The sequence below is a fragment of the Heptranchias perlo genome, chromosome 13 (assembly GCF_035084215.1).
Source record: "Heptranchias perlo isolate sHepPer1 chromosome 13, sHepPer1.hap1, whole genome shotgun sequence".
Lineage (NCBI taxonomy): Eukaryota > Metazoa > Chordata > Chondrichthyes > Hexanchiformes > Hexanchidae > Heptranchias > Heptranchias perlo.
Window position 1 is genome coordinate 65,333,104 of NC_090337.1, and position 20,962 is coordinate 65,354,065.

General features: G+C 46.5%; 1 protein-coding gene across 1 annotated transcript in view; it reads right to left on the reverse strand.

Annotated features, from left to right (window-relative positions):
* LOC137331665 (unconventional myosin-VIIa-like) overlaps positions 1-20,962 on the reverse strand; it is a 252,700-nt gene that overhangs the window by 200,247 nt on the left and 31,491 nt on the right. Inside the window, exon 6 of the mRNA XM_067995609.1 lies at positions 11,188-11,309. Within this exon, the coding sequence (XP_067851710.1) occupies positions 11,188-11,309 (122 nt within the window). The remainder of the gene's footprint in view (positions 1-11,187; positions 11,310-20,962) is intronic.

Here is a 20,962-nt window from a genome sequence, read left to right on the forward strand (position 1 = left end):
GCTTTTTGTGGTATATATTAATGATTTAGACTTAAATATAGGAGGCATGATTAAGAAGTTTGCAGATGATACAAAAATTGGCCGTGTGGTTGATAGTGAGGAGGAAAGCTGTAGACTGCAGGAAGATATCAATGGACTGGTCAGATGGACAGAAAAGTGGCAAATGGAATTCAATCCAGAGAATTGTGAGGTAATGCATTTGGGGAGGGCAAACAAGGCAAGAGAGTACACAATAAATGGGAGGATACTGAGAGGTGTAGAGGTACAGAGGGACCTTGGAGTGTATGTCCACAGATCCCTGAAGGTAGCAGGTGGTTAAGAAGGCATATGGGATACTTTCCTTTATTAGCTGAGGCATAGAATATAAAAACAGGGAGGTTATGCTAAAACTGTATAAAACACTAGTTAGGCCACAGCTTGAGTACTGCGTACAGTTCTGGTCACTACATTACAAGAAAGATGTAATTGCACTAGAGAGGGTGCAGAGGAGATTTACAAAGATGTTACCAGGACTGGAAAATTTTAGGAACAGCACCTCATCTTTTGTTTAGGCACTTTACAACCTTCCGGACTCAACATTGATTTCAATAACTTCAGATCAAAACCACTGCTCCCATTTTTTCAGACAGCAGGTGCTGGTAATGGTTATGATGTTGCCATTTACAGCTCCTCTAGTCTCATCTTTTGTTTCTTTACTTGTCCCATTCCCACCCTCCTTACCTTCCACCATCATCCCTTTTGTTATTTAATCATTCTTGCTCTCCACCTTATCACAGACCTTCCCTTTTGTTCTCCCCCGCCCCGCCCCACCCCCTTCCTCTCCCCTTCCCCTGGCTCTGTACTTGCTTAAAAATTGTTTAACCTTCAACTTCTCCCAGTTCTGACGAAGGGCCATCGACCTGAAACGTTAACTCTGTTTCTTTCTCCACAGATGCTGCCTGACTTGCTGAGTATTTCCAGCATTTTCTGTGAACATAAATCAGCAATCCCAATCAGAGAGAGCAGCAAGGTGGCAGAGCTGGGAAATGGAATGCAGTAAGGGGAGTGGTTACGGCAGCCTGACACTAGATTTCCTCATGGATAATCAACGGCTGCTAAATTGTTTGGGCATTGGAGCCACACAGGTGAGGCTGCCCGATTTTGCTCCTCTTCACTCTGATCTCTCATTCATTACCATGCACACTCACGCATGTATATGCTTCACGCATGTACACGCTACACGTACGTACACATGCACGCATGTGCACACACAGACATGGACACACGCTCATGCACACCCGAGGCGCCAATCACAATGCAGCTGTAATTAGCCATTTGATCACTCTCCAAGCCTAAACCAAGGTATTTAAATATTACAAATAGCACAGTGTGCATGTGAATAAAGCTGTGGAGTGTTCTGCTTCTAGTAAAAACAGACCAAAGAAAGCTGCAAAGACGAGATGTTTCAGGCATTAGGTGACAGCGCAATGTTCTGAAAGATCGTCACACAGAACGTACGCCAGGCGTGGCGAAATCTGGCAGCCAAGGTGAATGCAGCCTCAAGGATGTGCCGCACCTGGTAGAAGGTGCACTGGATGCCAAAGTAACGGGCCACATTCCCATTACACAGCTTACAGGGGCCTCCAGGAAAGGTACATTTCACAGTCATTGAGTTGCCGGCGTGTGAAGGAATGGGGAAAATATCAGTTAGAGTGTTATAAACATAGTGCCAGCACAGCAGCTATATATACATCACTTACATTGCACAGACAAACTATAAAACCTGCTTATGTTGGCGATGCTCCATGAACTGTAACACAATGCAGGGCTGTACTAGTTACAGCAGATGTTGGCCTTCAGTGGTGCTGAGCAACAATGGACGGGTGGGGTGTTCCTCAGTCTAAAGTCTTCACTCCCAAAAAGGAAGGCCTCATTGCCACAGAAGGAGACCGTTCAGCCCTTCATGCCTGTGCCAACTCTTCGCAAGAGCAATTCAAAACTAATCCCACTGTCCCACCCTGTCCGAATAGCCCTGTACCTTCTAAATAACTAATCATACTGCCCCGCACTCTCCCCAGGATCCTGTAGCAACTCAACACTAATCCCACTGCCTCCCTCTCTCCCCATAGCCCTGTATCAATCCCAAACTGATCCCACTGCTCCGCTCTCTCCCCATAGCCCTATATCAATCCAACACTAATCCCACTGCCTCCCTCTCTCCCCATAGCCCTGTATCAATCCCAAACTGATCCCACTGCCCTGCTCTCTCCCCATAGCCCTGTATCAATCTCAAACTAATCCCACTGGCCCACTCTATCCCCATAGTCCTGTATCAATCCACCACTAATCCCACTGCCTCCCTCTCTCCCCATAGCCCTGTATCAATCCCAAACTGATCCCACTGCTCCGCTCTCTCCCCATAGCCCTATATCAATCCAACACTAATCCCACTGCCTCCCTCTCTCCCCATAGCCCTGTATCAATCCCAAACTGATCCCACTGCCCTGCTCTCTCCCCATAGCCCTGTATCAATCTCAAACTAATCCCACTGGCCCACTCTATCCCCATAGTCCTGTATCAATCCACCACTAATCCCACTGCCTCCCTCTCTCCCCATAGCCCTGTATCAATCCCAAACTGATCCCACTGCTCCGCTCTCTCCCCATAGCCCTATATCAATCCAACACTAATCCCACTGCCTCCCTCTCTCCCCATAGCCCTGTATCAATCCCAAACTGATCCCACTGCCCTGCTCTCTCCCCATAGCCCTGTATCAATCTCAAACTAATCCCACTGGCCCACTCTATCCCCATAGTCCTGTATCAATCCACCACTAATCCCACTGCCTCCCTCTCTCCCCATAGCCCTGTATCAATCCCAAACTGATCCCACTGCTCCGCTCTCTCCCCATAGCCCTATATCAATCCAACACTAATCCCACTGCCTCCCTCTCTCCCCATAGCCCTGTATCAATCCCAAACTGATCCCACTGCCCTGCTCTCTCCCCATAGCCCTGTATCAATCTCAAACTAATCCCACTGGCCCACTCTATCCCCATAGTCCTGTATCAATCCACCACTAATCCCACTGCCCCACTCTCTCCCCATAGCCCTGTATTTTTTTATATGCGTTCATGGGATGTGGGCGTCGCTGGCAAGGCCAGCATTTATTGCCCATCCATAATTGCCCTTGAGAAGGTGGTGATGAGCTGCCTTCTTGAACCACTGCAGTCCGTGTGGTGAAGGTTCTCCCACAGTGCTGTTAGGTAGGGAGTTTGAGGATTTTGACCCAGCGACAATGAAGGAACGGCGATATATTTCCAAGTCGGGATGGTGTGTGACTTGGAGGGGAATGTGCAGATGGTGTTGTTCCCATGTGCCTGCTGCCCTTGTCCTTCTAGGTGCTTGAGGTCGTGGGTTTGGGAGGTGCTGTCGAAGAAGCCTTGGCAAATTGCTGCAGTGCATCCCGTAGATGGTACACACTGCAGCCACGGTGCGCCGGTGGTGGAGGGAGTGAATGTTTAGGGTGGTGGATGGGGTGCCAACCAAGCGGGCTGCTTTGTCCTGGATGGTGTTGAGCTTCTTCAGTGTTGTTGGAGCTGCACTCATCCAGGCAAGTGGAGAGTATTCCATCACACTCCTGATTTGTGCCTTGTAGATGGTGGAAAGGCTTTGGGGAGTCAGGAGGTGAGTCACTCGCCACAGAATACCCAGCCCCTGACCTGCTCTTGTAGCCACAGTATTTATGTTATGATCAATGGTGACCCCCAGGATGTTGATGGTGGGGGATTCAGCGATGGTAATGCCATTGAATGTCAAGGGGAGGTGGTTAGATTCTCTCTTGTTGGAGATGGTCATTGCCTGGCACTTGTCTGGGGCGAATGTTACTTGCCACTTACCAGCCCAAGCCTGGATGTTGTCCAGGTCTTGCTACATGTGGGCACAGACTGTTTCATTATCTGAGGGGTTGCGAATGGAACTGAACACTGTGCAATCATCAGCAAACATCCCCATTTCTGACCTTATGATGAAGCAGCTGACGATGGTTGGGCCTAGGACACTGCCCTAAGGAACTCCTACAGCAATGTCCTGGGGCTGAGATGATGAGCCTCCAACAACCACTACCATCTTCCTTTGTGCTAGGTATGACTCCAGCCACAGAAGAGTTTTCCCCCTGATTCCCATTGACTTCAATTTTACTAGGGCTCCTTGGTGCCACACTCGGTCAAATGCTGCCTCGATGTCAAGGGCAGTCACTCTCACCTCACCTCTGGAATTCAGCTCTTTTGTCCATGTTTGGACCAAGGCTGTAATGAGGTCTGGAGCCGAGTGGTCCTGGCGGAACCCAAACTGAGCATCGGTGAGCAGGTTATTGGTGAGTAAGTGCCGCTTGATAGCACTGTCGACGACACCTTCCATCACTTTGCTGATGATTGAGAGTAGACTGATGGGATGTTGTCGGGGCCCATAGCCTTTGTTGTATCCAGTGCACTCAGCCGTTTCTTGATATCAGGTGGAGTGAATCGAATTGGCTGAAGACTGGCTTCTGTGATGGTGGGGATATTGGGAGGAGGCCGAGATGGATCATCCACTCGGCATTTCTGGCTGAAGGTGGTTGCAAATGCTTCAGCCTTGTCTTTTGCACTCACGTGCTGGACTCTGCCATCATTGAGGATGGGGATGTTTACAGAGCCTCCTCCTCCCGTTAGTTGTTTAATTGTCCACCACCATTCACGACTGGATGTGGCAGGACTGCAGAGCTTTGATCTGATCCGTTGGTTGTGGAATCGCTTAGCTCTGTCTATAGCATGTTGTTTCCGCTGTTTAGCATGCATGTAGTCCTGAGTTGTCGCTTCACCAGGTTGGCACCTAATTTTTAGGTGCGCCTGGTGCTGCTCCTGGCATGCTCTTCTACACTCCTCATTGAACCAGGGTTGATCCCTTGGCTTGTTGGTAATGATAGAGTGAGGAATCTGCTGGGCCATGAGGTTACAGATTGTGCTGGAATACAATTCTGCTGCTGCTGATGGCCCACAGCTCCTCATGGATGTCGAGTTTTGAGCTGCTAGATCTGTTCTGAATCTATCCCATTTAGCATGGTGATAGTGCCACATAACACGTTGGATGGTGTCCTCAGTGTGAAGATGGGACTTTGTCTCCATGAGGACCGTGCAGTGGTCACTCCTACCAATACTGTCATGGACAGATGCATCTGCGTCAGGTAGATTGGTGAGGACGAGGTCAAGTAGGTTTTTCCCTCGTGTTGGTTCGCTCACCACCTGCCGCAGGCCCAGTCTGGCAGCTATGTCCTTTAGGACTCAGTCAGTCGTGGTGCTACCAAGCCACTCTTGGTGATGGACATTGAAGTTCCCCACCCAGAGTACATTCTGTGCCCTTGCTACCCTCGGTGCTTGCTCCAAGTGATCAACATGGAGGAGGACTGATTCATCAGCTGAGGGAGGACGGTAGGTGGTAATCAGCAGGAGGTTTCCTTGTCCATGTTTGACCTGATGCCATGAGATTTCATGGGGTCCGGAGTCAATGTTGAGGACTCCCAGGGCCACTCCCTCCTGACTGTATGACTGTATAGCCACCTCTGGTGGGACAGGACATACGCAGGGATGGTGATGGAAGAGTCTGGGTCGTTGGCTGAAAGCTATGATTCTGTGAGTATGGTTATGTCAGGCTGTTGCTTGACTAGTCTGTGGGACAGCTCTCCCAATTTTGGCACAAGTCCCCAGATGTTAGTGAGGAGGACTTTGCAGGGTTGACTGGGCTTGGTTTGCCTTTGTTGTGTCCGATGCCTGGTGGTCCGTCCGGTTTTATTCTTATTATGACTTTTCGTAGCGAGATTTTACAACTGAGTGTCTTGCTAGGCCATTTCCGAATGCGACTAAGAATCAACCACATTGCTGTGGGTCTGGAGTCACATCTGGGCCAGACCGGGTAAGGACGGCAGGTTTCCTTCCCTAAAGGGCATTAGTGACCCAAATAGGATTTTACCACAATCTGGTTGTTTCATGGCCACCATTACTGATACTAGTTTTTTTTTAACTCCAGATTTTTATTTAATTAATTGAATTTAAATTCCTCAGCTGCCGTGGCAGGATTGGAACTCATAACTCTGGATGATTAGTCCAGGCCTCCTGGATTACTAGTGCCAGTAACCACTGCGCTACCGTACCAGCATCAGTCCAACACTAATCCCACTGCCCCACTCTCTCCCCATTGTCCTATATCTTCTTCTACTTTAAATATTTATGATGTGGAGATGCCGGTGATGGACTGGGGTTGACAATTGTAAACAATTTTACAACACCAAGTTATAGTCCAGCAATTTTATTTTAAATTCACAAGCTTTCGGAGGCTTCCTCCTTCCTCAGGTAAATGTTCAGGAGCTCCTCGAAGCCTACGCATTTATACATATAGAACAATACATGGTGTTTACAGAATGCCCCTGCAACTGCCCGTTGCCAAGGCAATCACCGTGTTCAGACAGAGAGGTGTCACCTGCAGAACCCCCGAATACACATTCAACAAAAAAACAAACAGGAAAGAAAACAGAGAGAGGCAGAAACATCCGGAAGGCAGAGAAAGCCAGCAAATGACCCATTATATTAAAAACAGATAACATTTGTTCGCTGGTGGGGTAACGTGTAGCGTGACATGAACCCAAGATCCCGGTTGAGGCCGTCCTCATGGGTGCGGAACTTGGCTATCAATTTCTGCTCGACGATTTTGCGTTGTCGTGTGTCTCGAAGGCCGCCTTGGAGTACGCTTACCCGAAGGTCGGTGGATGAATGTCCATGACTGCTGAAGTGTTCCCCGACTGGGAGGGAACCCTCCTGTCTGGCGATTGTTGCGCGGTGTCCGTTCATCCGTTGTCGCAGTGTCTCCATGGTCTCGCCAATGTACCATGCTCTGGGGCATCCTTTCCTGCAACGTATGAGGTAGACAACGTTGGCCGAGTCACAGGAGTATGAACCATGCACCTGGTGGGTGGTGTCCTCTCGTGTGATGGTGGTATCTGTGTCGATGATCTGGCATGTCTTGCAGAGGTTACCGTGGCAGGGTTGTGTGGTGTCGTGGACGCTGTTCTCTTGAAAGCTAGGTAATTTGCTGCGAACGATGGTCTGTTTGAGGTTGGGTGGCTGTTTAAAGGCGAGTAGTGGAGGTGTGGGGATGGCCATAGCGAGGTGTTTGTCCTCATTGATGACATGTTGAAGGCTGCGGAGAACATGGCGTAGTTTCTCCGCTCCGGGGAAGTACTGGACGACAAAGGGTACTCTGTTGGTTGCGTCCCGTGTTAGTCTCCTGAGGAGGTCTATGCGATTTTTTGCTGTGGCCCGTCGGAACTGTCGATCGATGAGTCGAGCGTCATATCCCGTTCTTACTAGGGCGTCTTTCAGCGTCTGTAGGTGTCCATCGCGTTCCTCCTCGTCTGAGCAGACCCTGGGTATTCGCAGGGCCTGTCCATAGGGGATGGCCTCTTTGACGTGGTTAGGGTGGAAGCTGGAAAAGTGGAGCATCGTGAGGTTGCCCGTGGGCTTGCGGTAGAGTGAGGTGCTGAGGTGCCCGTCTTTGATGGAGATTCGTGTGTCCTCAGCTGGACATGTATGCTCAAGCTGTCAGGAAATGCGTCAATGCCAGATTCATCAGCCGCACTCAGAAGACAGTCCAGAATGTCACCCGAGCACAACGCAACGCCATCAACGCTCTCAAGACCAACCGCAACATCGTCATCAAACCAGCGGACAAAGGAGGAGCCACAGTCATACAGAACAGGACAGACTATTGCAAAGAAGCATACCGACAACTGGACAACCAGGAACACTACAGACGGTTACCCGCAGATCCGACCAAAGAACACACCCACCAGCTCAACAAACTGATCAAGACCTTCGATCCAGACCTTCAAAGCATCCTACGCACTCTCATCCCACGTAATCCCCGCGTGGGAGACTTCTACTGCCTCCCAAAGATACACAAAGCCAACACACCCGGACGTCCCATCGTATCAGGCAACGGAACCCTGTGTGAGAACCTCTCTGGATACATCAAGGGCATCCTGAAACCCATCGTACAGGGAACCCCCAGCTTCTGTCGCGACACTACAGACTTCCTACAAAAACTCAGTACCCACGGACCAGTTGAACCAGGAACACTTCTCACCACGATGGACGTCTCGGCACTATACACCAGTATCCCCCACGATGACGGCATCGCTGCGACAGCATCAATACTCAACACCAACAACAGCCAATCTCCGGAAGCCATCCTACAACTCATCAGCTTCATCCTGGATCACAATGTCTTCACCTTCGATAACCAGTTCTTTACCCAAACACACGGAACAGCCATGGGGACCAAATTCGCACCCCAATACGCCAACATTTTCATGCACAAGTTCGAGCAGGACTTCTTCACTGCACAAGACCTCCAACCAACACTATACACCAGATACGTCGACGACATTTTCTTTCTATGGACCCACGGCAAGGAATCACTAAAGAGACTACACGATAACATCAACAAGTTCCATCCCACCATCAAGCTCACCATGGACTACTCCTCAGAATCAGTTTCTTTCTTGGACACACGAATCTCCATCAAAGACGGGCACCTCAGCACCTCACTCTACCGCAAGCCCACGGACAACCTCACGATGCTCCACTTTTCCAGCTTCCACCCTAACCACGTCAAAGAGGCCATCCCCTATGGACAGGCCCTGCGAATACACAGGGTCTGCTCAGACGAGGAGGAACGCGATGGACACCTACAGACGCTGAAAGACGCCCTTGTAAGAACGGGATATGACGCTCGACTCATCGATCGACAGTTCCGACGGGCCACAGCAAAAAATCGCATAGACCTCCTCAGGAGACTAACACGGGACGCAACCAACAGAGTACCCTTTGTCGTCCAGTACTTCCCCGGAGCGGAGAAACTACGCCATGTTCTCCGCAGCCTTCAACATGTCATCAATGAGGACAAACACCTCGCTATGGCCATCCCCACACCTCCACTACTCGCCTTTAAACAGCCACCCAACCTCAAACAGACTATCGTTCGCAGCAAATTAACTAGCTTTCAAGAGAACAGCGTCCACGACACCACACAACCCTGCCACGGTAACCTCTGCAAGACATGCCAGATCATCGACACAGATACCACCATCACACGAGAGGACACCACCCACCAGGTGCATGGTTCATACTCCTGTGACTCGGCCAACGTTGTCTACCTCATACGTTGCAGGAAAGGATGCCCCAGAGCATGGTACATTGGCGAGACCATGCAGACGCTGCGACAACGGATGAACGGACACCGCGCAACAATCGCCAAACAGGAGGGTTCCCTCCCAGTCGGGGAACACTTCAGCAGTCATGGACATTCATCCACCGACCTTCGGGTAAGCGTACTCCAAGGCGGCCTTCGAGACACACGACAACGCAAAATCGTCGAGCAGAAATTGATAGCCAAGTTCCGCACCCATGAGGACGGCCTCAACCGGGATCTTGGGTTCATGTCACGCTACACGTTACCCCACCAGCGAACAAATGTTATCTGTTTTTAATATAATGGGTCATTTGCTGGCTTTCTCTGCCTTCCGGATGTTTCTGCCTCTCTCTGTTTTCTTTCCTGTTTGTTTTTTTGTTGAATGTGTATTCGGGGGTTCTGCAGGTGACACCTCTCTGTCTGAACACGGTGATTGCCTTGGCAACGGGCAGTTGCAGGGGCATTCTGTAAACACCATGTATTGTTCTATATGTATAAATGCGTAGGCTTCGAGGAGCTCCTGAAACATTTACCTGAGGAAGGAGGAAGCCTCCGAAAGCTTGTGAATTTAAAATAAAATTGCTGGACTATAACTTGGTGTTGTAAAATTGTTTACAATTAAATATTTATCCAATTGTCCCTTAAAGAATGCAATGGTCTCTGTCTCAATCACTTCCTGTGGTGAAGCAGTTCCTATGTCAACAATTCTCTACACCTCTCTCCTCACTCTTAGTGACAATTTTAAATTGATGATCCATCATCACTGGCTCCCCAACCATTGGAAACAGTCTTTCCCCATTCACCCCATCAAAACCCTTCATAATATTAAACACCTCTATTAAATCTCCTCTCGATTGTCTTTTCCACACTGCCGGAGGAAGGGGAAAGCCCCCGAAAGCTTGTGGGATTAAAAGTGGAATCGTTGGACTATAACTTGGTGTTGTAAAATTGTTTACAAATCTCCTCTCAGCAGAGGAACAGCTGCCATGTGCTCAGCAAGTAGAGAACCAAAACGAAATCCAGAAGTGTAGCAAATGGAGCAGGGAAGTTTATCTAACACAACCAAAAATATACCAGTAGATCTCGCACAAGAACTCAGCCAAGTTTGACCACCGTTCTAATGCCAACTGTTATTGAGGGACGTTCTCACACAAGCCACATAAAGCTCGAACTGTGGGAACCTGCATGGGGTTAACAAGCGGTTAACAAGCATAGACGCTCTGCCCATGTGATACATGGTCACACTCACTGCGTCATTTAGCCTAAAGGAGGAATTCCACCAATTCAGAGTTGAATAGAACGACTGAAGTTGCTCAGCAGGGATATTGAATTGAAACATGTGATACGTAGGATGTCCCACCTGGTAGCCCAGGAGAAGATTGACACATCTTTGATCATTTGGGCCCGGGTGATAGTTTGGATTGACGTGGTGTCCTCTCCCTATTATATTACTAGGCCAAACTACAATTAAACAGTCGCCAATGGTGGTCAATGCGGCACTGCAGTATAGCTCTGGTCCAATGAGCTATTGTAAACCGTGGGCTTGTTCCCCAGTTTTTCCCCCTTTCATGTTGTCCTCCCACAACGTCGTTGAACCCGACTCACATTGATTCTACAATTGCCGGCAGCCCTCAACTCGCTGTCTAGACGTAACATGCTGCAAGTTGTCCCTCTATGTGTGTTAAGACTAGACTGTGAGTTTTGGCAGGCTGTTTAGCGATAGCAGCTGTAGGGATCACAGTTCAATCTGATCCAGTCCTCACTTGACAACTACACAGCGACCAGGATTTGAACACTTCTTTCGCTATCAAAGAGCACAGGCACGATGGGCCGAATGGCCTCCTTCTGTGCTGTATCATTCCATGATCCTATGAGGGATATCATAGCACCTCTTCCACTCCTAACCTTTGCTTTTCTGTGTAAGTTTTACCTTCCAGAATCGGGTTTGCCTCCAGGATCTGCTGTTCAATCCACAAGTGTTGTCCACTGATTGCCGCCAAAAACTGCAGAATCAGCTTCGAGCTCTCTGTCTTCCCTGCTCCCGACTCCCCGCTGAAATTAAAAACAACACTTTCTTTTACTGTCATGCTTTTCTCACTGCAATTTACATTATTTACATGTTTTTGCCCACGAGACCATCCATTAACCAAGAAGCCAAGGTGTTCTGGCCCATGGACTGCTCCAGGCAGCTTCTCTTCAACCAGGTCAATGAGGTTGAGTTTGCCTCTTCATGCAGTCCTCCTCAGGTTGCTAAGTGAGATTGCTCCTGTCCCTCCTTACTGTCCCCTCCCTACAACCATCATCAGACAGCTGAATGAGAGGGTGGGACGTCTTCCCATGTAGTCTCATTCAAGAAACAGTACATAGAATCATAGAATCGTTACAGCACAGAAGGAGGCCATTCGGCCCATCGAGCCTGTACTGGCTCTTTATAAGTGCAATCCAGTTAGACCCATTCCCCTGCTCTTTCCCCGCAGTCCTGCAAATTTTTTTCCCTTCAAATATTTATCCAATTCCTTTTTGAAAGCCTACTTCCACCACCCCCTCAGGCAGCGCGTTCCAGATCATAACTACTCGCTGCATAAAACAATTTTTCCTCACGTGGCCTTTGGTTCTTTTAATCACCTTAAATCTGTGTCCTCTGGTTTTCGACCCTTCCGTCAATGGGAACAGTTTCTCCTTATTTACATCATGTTTTTGCCCACGAGACCATCGATGGTGGTTAGATTATTGGAATCAATTCTGAGGGACAGGGTAAACTGTCACTAGAAAGGCACAGATTAATCAAGGACAGTCAACTCAGATTTGTTAAGGGGAGGTCGTGTCTGACTAACTTGATTGAATTTTTCGAGGAGATGATAAGGAGGATCGTGAAAGCGCAATTGATGTAGTCTACATGGATTTTAGCAAGGCTTTTGACATGGTCCCACATGGCAGATTGGTCAAAAAGGTAAAGGCACATGGGATCCAATGGAATGTGGCAAATTGAATCCAAAATTGGCTCAGTGGCAGGAAGCAAAGGGTCATGGTCAACGGGTGTTTTTTGCGACTGGAAGGCTGTTTCCAGTGGGGTGCCGCAGGGCTCGATACTAGGTTCCTTGCTTTTTGTGATATACATTAACGATTTGGACTTAAATGTAGGGGGCATGATTAAGAAATTTGCGGATGACACAAAGATAGGCCATGTGGTTGATAGTGAGGAGGAAAGCTGTAGACTGCAGGAAGATATTAATGCACTGGTCAGATGGGCAGAAAAGTGGCAAATGGAGTTCAACCCGGAGAAGTGTGAGGTAATGCATTTGGGGAGGGCAAACAAGGCAAGGAAATACACAATAAACGGGAGGGTACTGAGAGGTGTAGAGGGAGTGAGGGACCTTGGAGTGCATGTCCACAGATCCCTGAAGGTAGCAGGACAGGTAGATAAGGTGGTTAAGAAGGCATATGGAATGCTTTCCTTTATTGGCCGAGGCACAGAATATAAAAGCAGGGATGTTATGCTGGAACCATACAAAACACTAGTGAGGCCACAGCTTGAGTACTGTGTACAGTTCTGGTCACCATATTACAGGAAAGATGTGATTGCACTACAGAGGGTGCAGAGGAGATTTACGAGGATGTTGCCAGGACTGGAGAATTTTAGCTATGATGACAGGTTGGATAGGCTGGGGTTGTTTTCCTTGGAACAGAGGAGGTTGAGGGGTGATTTGATTGAGGTGTACAAAATTATGAGGGGCCTAGATAAAGTGGATAGGAAGGGCCTATTTCCCTTAGCAGAGGGGTCAGTAACCAGGGGGCATAGATTTAAAGTGATTGGTAGAAGGATTAGAGCGGAAATTAGGAAAGATTTTTCACCCAGAGGGTGGTGGGGGTCTGGAACTCACTGCCTGAGAGGGTGGTAGAGGCAGAAACCCTCAACTCATTTAAAAAATACCTGGATGTGCACCTGAAGAGCCGTGACCTGCAGGGCTACGGACCAAATGCGGGAAAGTGGGATTAGGCTGGGTGGCTCATTTCTCAGCCGGCGCGGACACGACGGGCCGATTGGCCTCCTTCTGTGCTGTAAATTTTCTATGATTCTATCTAAACCCGTCATGATTTTGAACACCTCCATCAAATCTCCTCTCAACCTTCTCTGCTCTAAGGAGAACAACCCCAGCTTCTCCAGTCTATCTGCATAACTGAAGTTCCTCATCCCTGGAACCATTCTAGTAAATCTTTTTTGCATCCTCTCTAAGGCCTTCACATCCTTTCTAAAGTACGGTGCCCAGAATTGGACACAACACTTCACAATACTGGGATGCTTCCTGTCCTTCAGCAGCCCCCTCAAAGCAGAAGAATGGGGAGCAGCCTATTTTCTGTAGAGTGAACACAGTTTTACAAAGTTCTATGACAAAAAGAAATTACATACAATTTACAGCTGAGAAACAGGCCACACGAGCCTAAATAATATAATACTGGCCGGGACACCAGGGAGAAACAGAGATCATAAAAACATAGAAAATAACGGACAGGAAACAGAGAATATGAATAAACGGGTCTTTTTCGGGGTGGCAGGCAGTGACTAGTGGGGTACCGCAGGGATCAGTGCTTGGGCCCCAGCTATTCACAATATATATCAATGATTTGGATGAGGGAACCAAATGTAATATTTCCAAGTTTGCTGATGACACAAAACTAGGTGGGATTGTGAGTTGTGAGGAAACATAGAAACATAGAAAATAGGAGCAGGAGTAGGCCATTCGGCCCTTCGAGCCTGCTCCGCCATTCAATATGATCATGGCTGATCCTCTATCGCAATACCATATTCCCACTCTCTCCCCATACCCCTTGATGCCTTTTTTGTCTAGAAATCTATCTAGCTCCATCGGTGACTTGGCCTCCACAGCCTTCTGTGGTAGAGAATTCCACAGGTTCACCACCCTCTGAGTGAAGAAATTTCTCCTCATCTCAGTCCTAAATGTCCTACCCCATATCCTAAGACTGTGACCCCTCATTCTGGACCCCCCCAGCCAGGGGAAACATCCTCCCTGCATCCAGTCTGTCTAGCCCTGTCAGAATTTTATACGTTTCAATGAGATCCCCTCTCATTCTTCTAAACTCGAGTGAATACAGGCCGAGTCGACCCAATCTCTCCTCATACGACAGTCCTGTCATCCCAGGAATCAGTCTGGTGAACCTTCGCTGCACTCCCTCTATGGCAAGTATATCCTTTCTTAGGTAAGGAGACCAAAACTGCACACAATACTCCAGGTGTGGTCTCACCAAGGCCCTGTATAACTGCAGTAATGAAGGCCAACTGCTTGCTGCACCTGCATGTTTGCTTTCAGTGACTGGTGTACAAGGACACCCAGGTCCCTTTGTACATCAACATTTCCCAATCTATCACCATTTAAATAATACGCTGCCTTTCTGTTTTTCCTTCCAAAGTGAATAACTTCACATTTATCCACATTATACTGCATCTGCCATGTATTTGCCCACTCACTCAACTTGTCTAAATCGCCTTGAAGCCTCTTTGCATACTTCTTTGCAAGCAACATAAAAGTGGACTGTAAAAGCTTCTACAAGTATGTAAAAAGAAAAAGATTAGTGAAGACAAATGTAGGACCCTTACAGTCAGAAACGGGAGAATTTATAATGGGGAACAAGGAGGAGGATAGCCTCAGTCTGCAGGACGATATGGATGGGTTGGTCAGATGGGCGGAACAGTGGCAAATGGAATTTAACCCGGAAAAGTGCGAGGTGATGCACTTTGGAGGGAGTAACAAGGCAAGGGAATACACAATGAATGGGAGGACCCTAGGCAAGACAGAGGGTCAGAGGGATCTTGGTGTGCAAGTTCACAGATCCCTGAAGGCGGCGGAACAGGTAGATAAGGTGGTAAAGAAGGCATATGGGATACTTGCCTTTATTAGCCGAGGCATAGAATATAAGAGCAAGGAGGTTATGATGGAGCTGTATAAAACACTGGTTAGGCCACAGCTGGAGTACTGTGTGCAGTTCTGGTTGCAACACTACAGGAAGGATGTGATCGCTTTGGAGAGGGTGCAGAGGAGATTCACCAGGATGTTACCAGGGCTGGAGCGCTTCAGCTATGAAGAGAGACTGGGAAGATTGGGTTTGTTTTCCTTGGAGCAGAGGAGGCTGAGGGGGGACATGATTGAGGTGTACAAAATTATGAGGGGCACAGATAGGATGGATACTAAGGAGCTTTTTCCCTTCGTTGAGGGTTCTATAACAAGGGGACATAGAGGGGATTTGAGAAAGAACTTTTTCACCCAGAGGGTGGTTGGAGTCTGGAACTCACTGCCTGAAAGGGTTGTGGAGGCAGGAACCCTCACATCATTCAAGAAGCATTTGGATGAGCACTTGAAATGCCATAGCATACAAGGCTACGGACCAAATGCTGGAATATGGGATTAGAGTAGACAGGGCTGATGGCCGGCGTGGACACGATGGGCCGAAGGGCCTCTATCCGTGCTGTATAACTCTATGACTCTATGACTCTAAGGAAATGGCAGAGCAATTAAACAAATATTTTGGTTCTGTCTTCACAGAAGAGGACACAAATAACTTCCCAGAAATGCTAGGGAACCAAGGGACTAGTGAGGAGGAGGAATTAAAGGAAATTAGTATTAGTAAAAAAATAGTGCTGGAGAAATTAATGGGACTGAAAGCCAATAAATCCCCAGGGCCTGATAATCTGCATCCCAGAGTACTAAAAGAGGTAGCCATGGAAATAGTGGATGCATTAGTTGTCATCTTCCAAAATTCTATGGATTATGGAACAGTTCCTGCCGATTGGAGGGTGGTAAATGTAACCCCACTATTTAAAAAAGGAGGGAGAGAGAAAACAGGGAACTACAGACCGGTTAGCCTAACATCAATAGTAGGGAAAATGCTAAAGTGTTTAGTTCCTTGCAAGTTTACTCTCCTGCTCAATTTTTCCCCTCTTAATCAATCTTTTGATCCTATCTTGCTGAATTCTAAACTGTTCCCAATCCTTAGGCTTGCTACTTTTCCTGGCAACTTTATATGACTCCTCTTTGGATCTAATATTATCCTTAATTTCCTTTGATAGCCATGGTGGGGCTGTTTTTCCTTTTGTGCTTTTGCACCAGAAAGGAATGTATAATTGTTGCAATTCATGCATTCGTTCCTTAAATGTTAGCCATTGCCTATCCACCGTCATGCCTTTTAATGAAGCTTCCCAATCTATCATAGCCAACTCACTCCTCATACCTTCGTAGTTTCCTTTGTTTAGATTTCGGACCCTAGTTTCGGATTGGACTACTTCACTTTCCATCTTAATGAAGAATTCTATCATATTATGGTCACTTTTCCCGAAAGGACCCCGCACAACAAGATTATTAATTAACCCCTTCTTATTGCACAATATCCAATCTAGGATAGCCTGTTCCCTGGTTGGCTCCTCAACATACTGGTCTAAAAAACCATCTCGTACACACTCCAGGAATTCATCCTCCACAGTATTATTGCTAATTTGGTTTGGCCAGGCTATAAGTAAATTAAAGTCACCCATGATTACTGTAGTACCCTTGTTACATGCATCTCTAATTTCCTGTTTGATGCCATCCCCTACATTACCACTACTGTTTGGAGGCCTATAGACAACTCCCACCAGTGTTTTCTATCCCTTGGTGCTTCTTAACTCCACCCAGACTGATTCTACATCTTGATTTTCTGAGCCAATATCCTTTCTCACTATTGCTCGGATTTCATCCTTTACTAACAACACCACCCCACCTCCTTTTCCTTTTTGCCTGTCCTTCCTAAATATCGAATACCCTTGGATATTCAGCTCCTAGCCTTGGTCACCCTGCAGCCATGTCTCCGTAATCGCAATTATCTCGTATCCGTTTACATCTATTTGTGCTGTTAATTCATCTACCTTATTACGAATGCTTCGTGCATTCAGATACAGTGCTTTTAGATTTGTCTTTTTAACATTTTTAGACACCTTAACATTTTTTTGTACTGTGGCCCTATTTGTCTTATTACCATTTTTTCTTACCCGGACCCTATTTGTTGTCTTTTGTTTGTGCGCTCTGTCCCTTCCTGACACAATCTGGTTATCCTTACCCCAGTCACTTTCCTGCACTGCTTCCTTGTCTTTTCTCTTTAACATTCTAGATTTCTCTCCACCAGGACCCTCCTCCCCCCTTATTTAGTTTAAAGCCCTATCTACGTCCCTAGTTATTCGATTCGCTAGAACTCTGGTCCCAGCATGGTTCAGGTGTAGTCCGTCCTAACGGAACAGCTCTCTCTTTCCCCAGTACTGTGCCAGTGCCCCACGAATCAAAACCCACTTCTCCCACACCAATCTTTAGCCACACATTCATCTCCCTGACCCTATTGACCCTATGCCAATTTGCTCGTGGCTCAGGTAATAATCAAGAGATTATTACCACTTCTGTGGTTCTGCTTTTTAATTTAGTCCCCAGCTGCTCAAACTCTCTCAGCAGAACCTTTTTCTTAGCCCTACCTATGTCGTTGGTACCTCCGTGGACCACGACAACTGGATCTCCCCCCCACCCCCACTCCAAGTTCTTCTCCAGCCCGGAGGAGATGTCCGTAACCCTGACAACAGGTAGGCAACACAGCCTTCGGCACTCATGCTCCTGGCTGCAGAGAACAGGAGAACTTCCTGCTTTTCTTTGAATAATGCCATGGGATTTTTTATTAATGTCCAATCATTTTAACCGAGTTAACGCCACCAGTACAATAATACTGATTGGAGAATCTAGGCTAACATCTTTGAGAAGGAGGGATGTACAAGAGGCTAGAGTCAGAGGTACGGAGATTTGGGGAGTTCGGGTGCAGGGCTGAAGGAGGATGCAGCGAGAGGAAGAGGCTCGGTCAATGAAGGTTTATACACAAGCACGAGAATTTTAAATGTGAGGCATTGAGGGACCGGGAGGCAATGTGGTTCAGTGAGGACAGGGGATGATGGGTGAGCGTAAGTTTATGTGGGATCGGTAAGAAGTTTTGGACCGAGTTCAAACCTCTCTGCTGTGCAGAACAGATACTCCACAGTCGCAGCAACACAGGAACAGGAGGAGGTCATTCAGGCCCTGTTCTGCCATTCAATTGGATCATGGCTGATCTGTATCAGTCTAATGTGATTGCTAGTTTCTCAACATGCTGAGGATACCTTAATGCCCAGACGTCACACACAGAGTTGAATGTACTCACTATGATACTCACAGAGTTGAATGTACTCACTATGATACTCACACACAGAGTTGAATGTACTCACTATGACACTCACAGAGTTGAATGTACTCACTATGACACTCACAGAGTTGAATGTACTCGCTATGATACACACAGAGTTGAATGTACTCACTATGATACACACAGAGATGAATGTACTCACTATGATACTCACAGAGTTGAATGCACTCACTATGATACTCACAGAGTTGAATGTACTCACTATGATACTCACACACAGAGGTGAATGTACTCACTATGATACTCACAGAGTTGAATGTACTCACTATGATACTCACAGAGTTGAATGTACTCACTATGATACTCACACACAGAGTTGAATGTACTCACTATGATACTCACAGAGTTGAATGTACTCACTATGATACTCACAGAGTTGAATGTACTCACTATGATACTCAGAGTTGAATGCACTCACTATGATACTCACAGAGTTGAATGTACTCACTATGATACTCACACACAGAGTTGAATGTACTCACTATGATACTCACAGAGTTGAATGTACTCACTATGAAACACACAGAGTTGAATGTACTCACTATGATACTCACAGAGTTGAATGTACTCACTATGATACTCACAGAGTTGAATGTACTCACTATGATACTCACACACAGAGTTGAATGTACTCACTATGATACTCACAGAGTTGAATGCACTCACTATGATACTCACACACAGAGTTGAATGTACTCACTATGATACTCACAGAGTTGAATGTACTCATTATGATACTCACACACAGAGTTGAATGTACTCACTATGATACTCACAGAGTTGAATGTACTCACTAAGATACTCACAGAGTTGAATGTACTCGCTATGATATTCACAGAATTCAATGCACTCGCTATGATACTCACAGAGTTGAGTGTACTCACTATGATACTCACAGAGTTGAATGTACTCACTATGATACTCACAGAGTTGAATGTACTCACTATGATACTCAAAGAGTTGAATGTACTCGCTATGATACTCACAGAGTTGAATGTACTCACTATGATACTCACACACAGAGTTGAATGTACTCACTATGATACTCACAGAGTTGAATGTACTCACTATGATACTCACAGAGTTGAATGTACTCACTATGATACTCAGAGTTGAATGCACTCACTATGATACTCACAGAGTTGAATGCACTCACTATGATACTCACAGAGTTGAATGTACTCACTATGATACTCACACACAGAGTTGAATGTACTCACTATGATACTCACAGAGTTGAATGTACTCACTATGATACACACAGAGTTGAATGTACTCACTATGATACTCACAGATTGAATGTACTCACTATGATACTCACAGAGTTGAATGTACTCACTATGATACTCACAGAGTTGAATGTACTCACTATGATACTCACAGAGTTGAATGTACTCGCTATGATATTCACAGAATTCAATGCACTCGCTATGATACTCACAGAGTTGAGTGTACTCACTATGATACTCACAGAGTTGAATGTACTCACTAGGATACTCACAGAGTTGAATGTACTCACTATGATACTCACAGAGTTGAATGTACTCGCTATGATACTCACAGAGTTGAATGTACTCGCTATGATACACACCGAGTTGAATGTACTCACTATGATACTCACACACAGAGTTGAATGTACTCACTATGATACTCACAGAGTTGAATGTACTCGTTATGATACTCACAGAGTTGAATGTACTCACTATGATACACACAGAGTTGAATGTACTCACTATGATACTCACACACAGAGTTGAATGTACTCACTATGATACTCACAGAGTTGAATGTACTCGTTATGATACTCACAGAGTTGAATGTACTCACTATGATACTCACAGAGTTGAATGTACTCACTATGATACTCACACACAGAGTTGAATGTACTCACTATGATACTCACAGAGTTGAATGCACTCACTATGATACTCACACACAGAGTTGAATGTACTCACTATGATACTCACAGAGTTGAATGTACTCGCTATGATATTCACAGAATTCAATGCACTCGCTATGATACTCACAGAGTTGAGTGTACTCACTATGATACTCACAGAGTTGAATGTACTCACTATGATACTCACAGAGTTGAATGTACTCACTATGATACTCACAGAGTTGAATGTACTCACTATGATACTCACAGAGTTGAATGTACTCGCTATGATACACACAGAGTTGAATGTACTCACTATGATACACACAGAGTTGAATGTACTCACTATGATACTCACAGAGTTGAATGTACTCACTATGATACTCACACACAGAGTTGAATGTACTCACTATGATACTCACAGAGTTGAATGCACTCACTATGATACTCACACACAGAGTTGAATGTACTCACTATGATACTCACAGAGTTGAATGTACTCACTATGATACTCACAGAGTTGAATGTACTCGCTATGATATTCACAGAATTCAATGCACTCGCTATG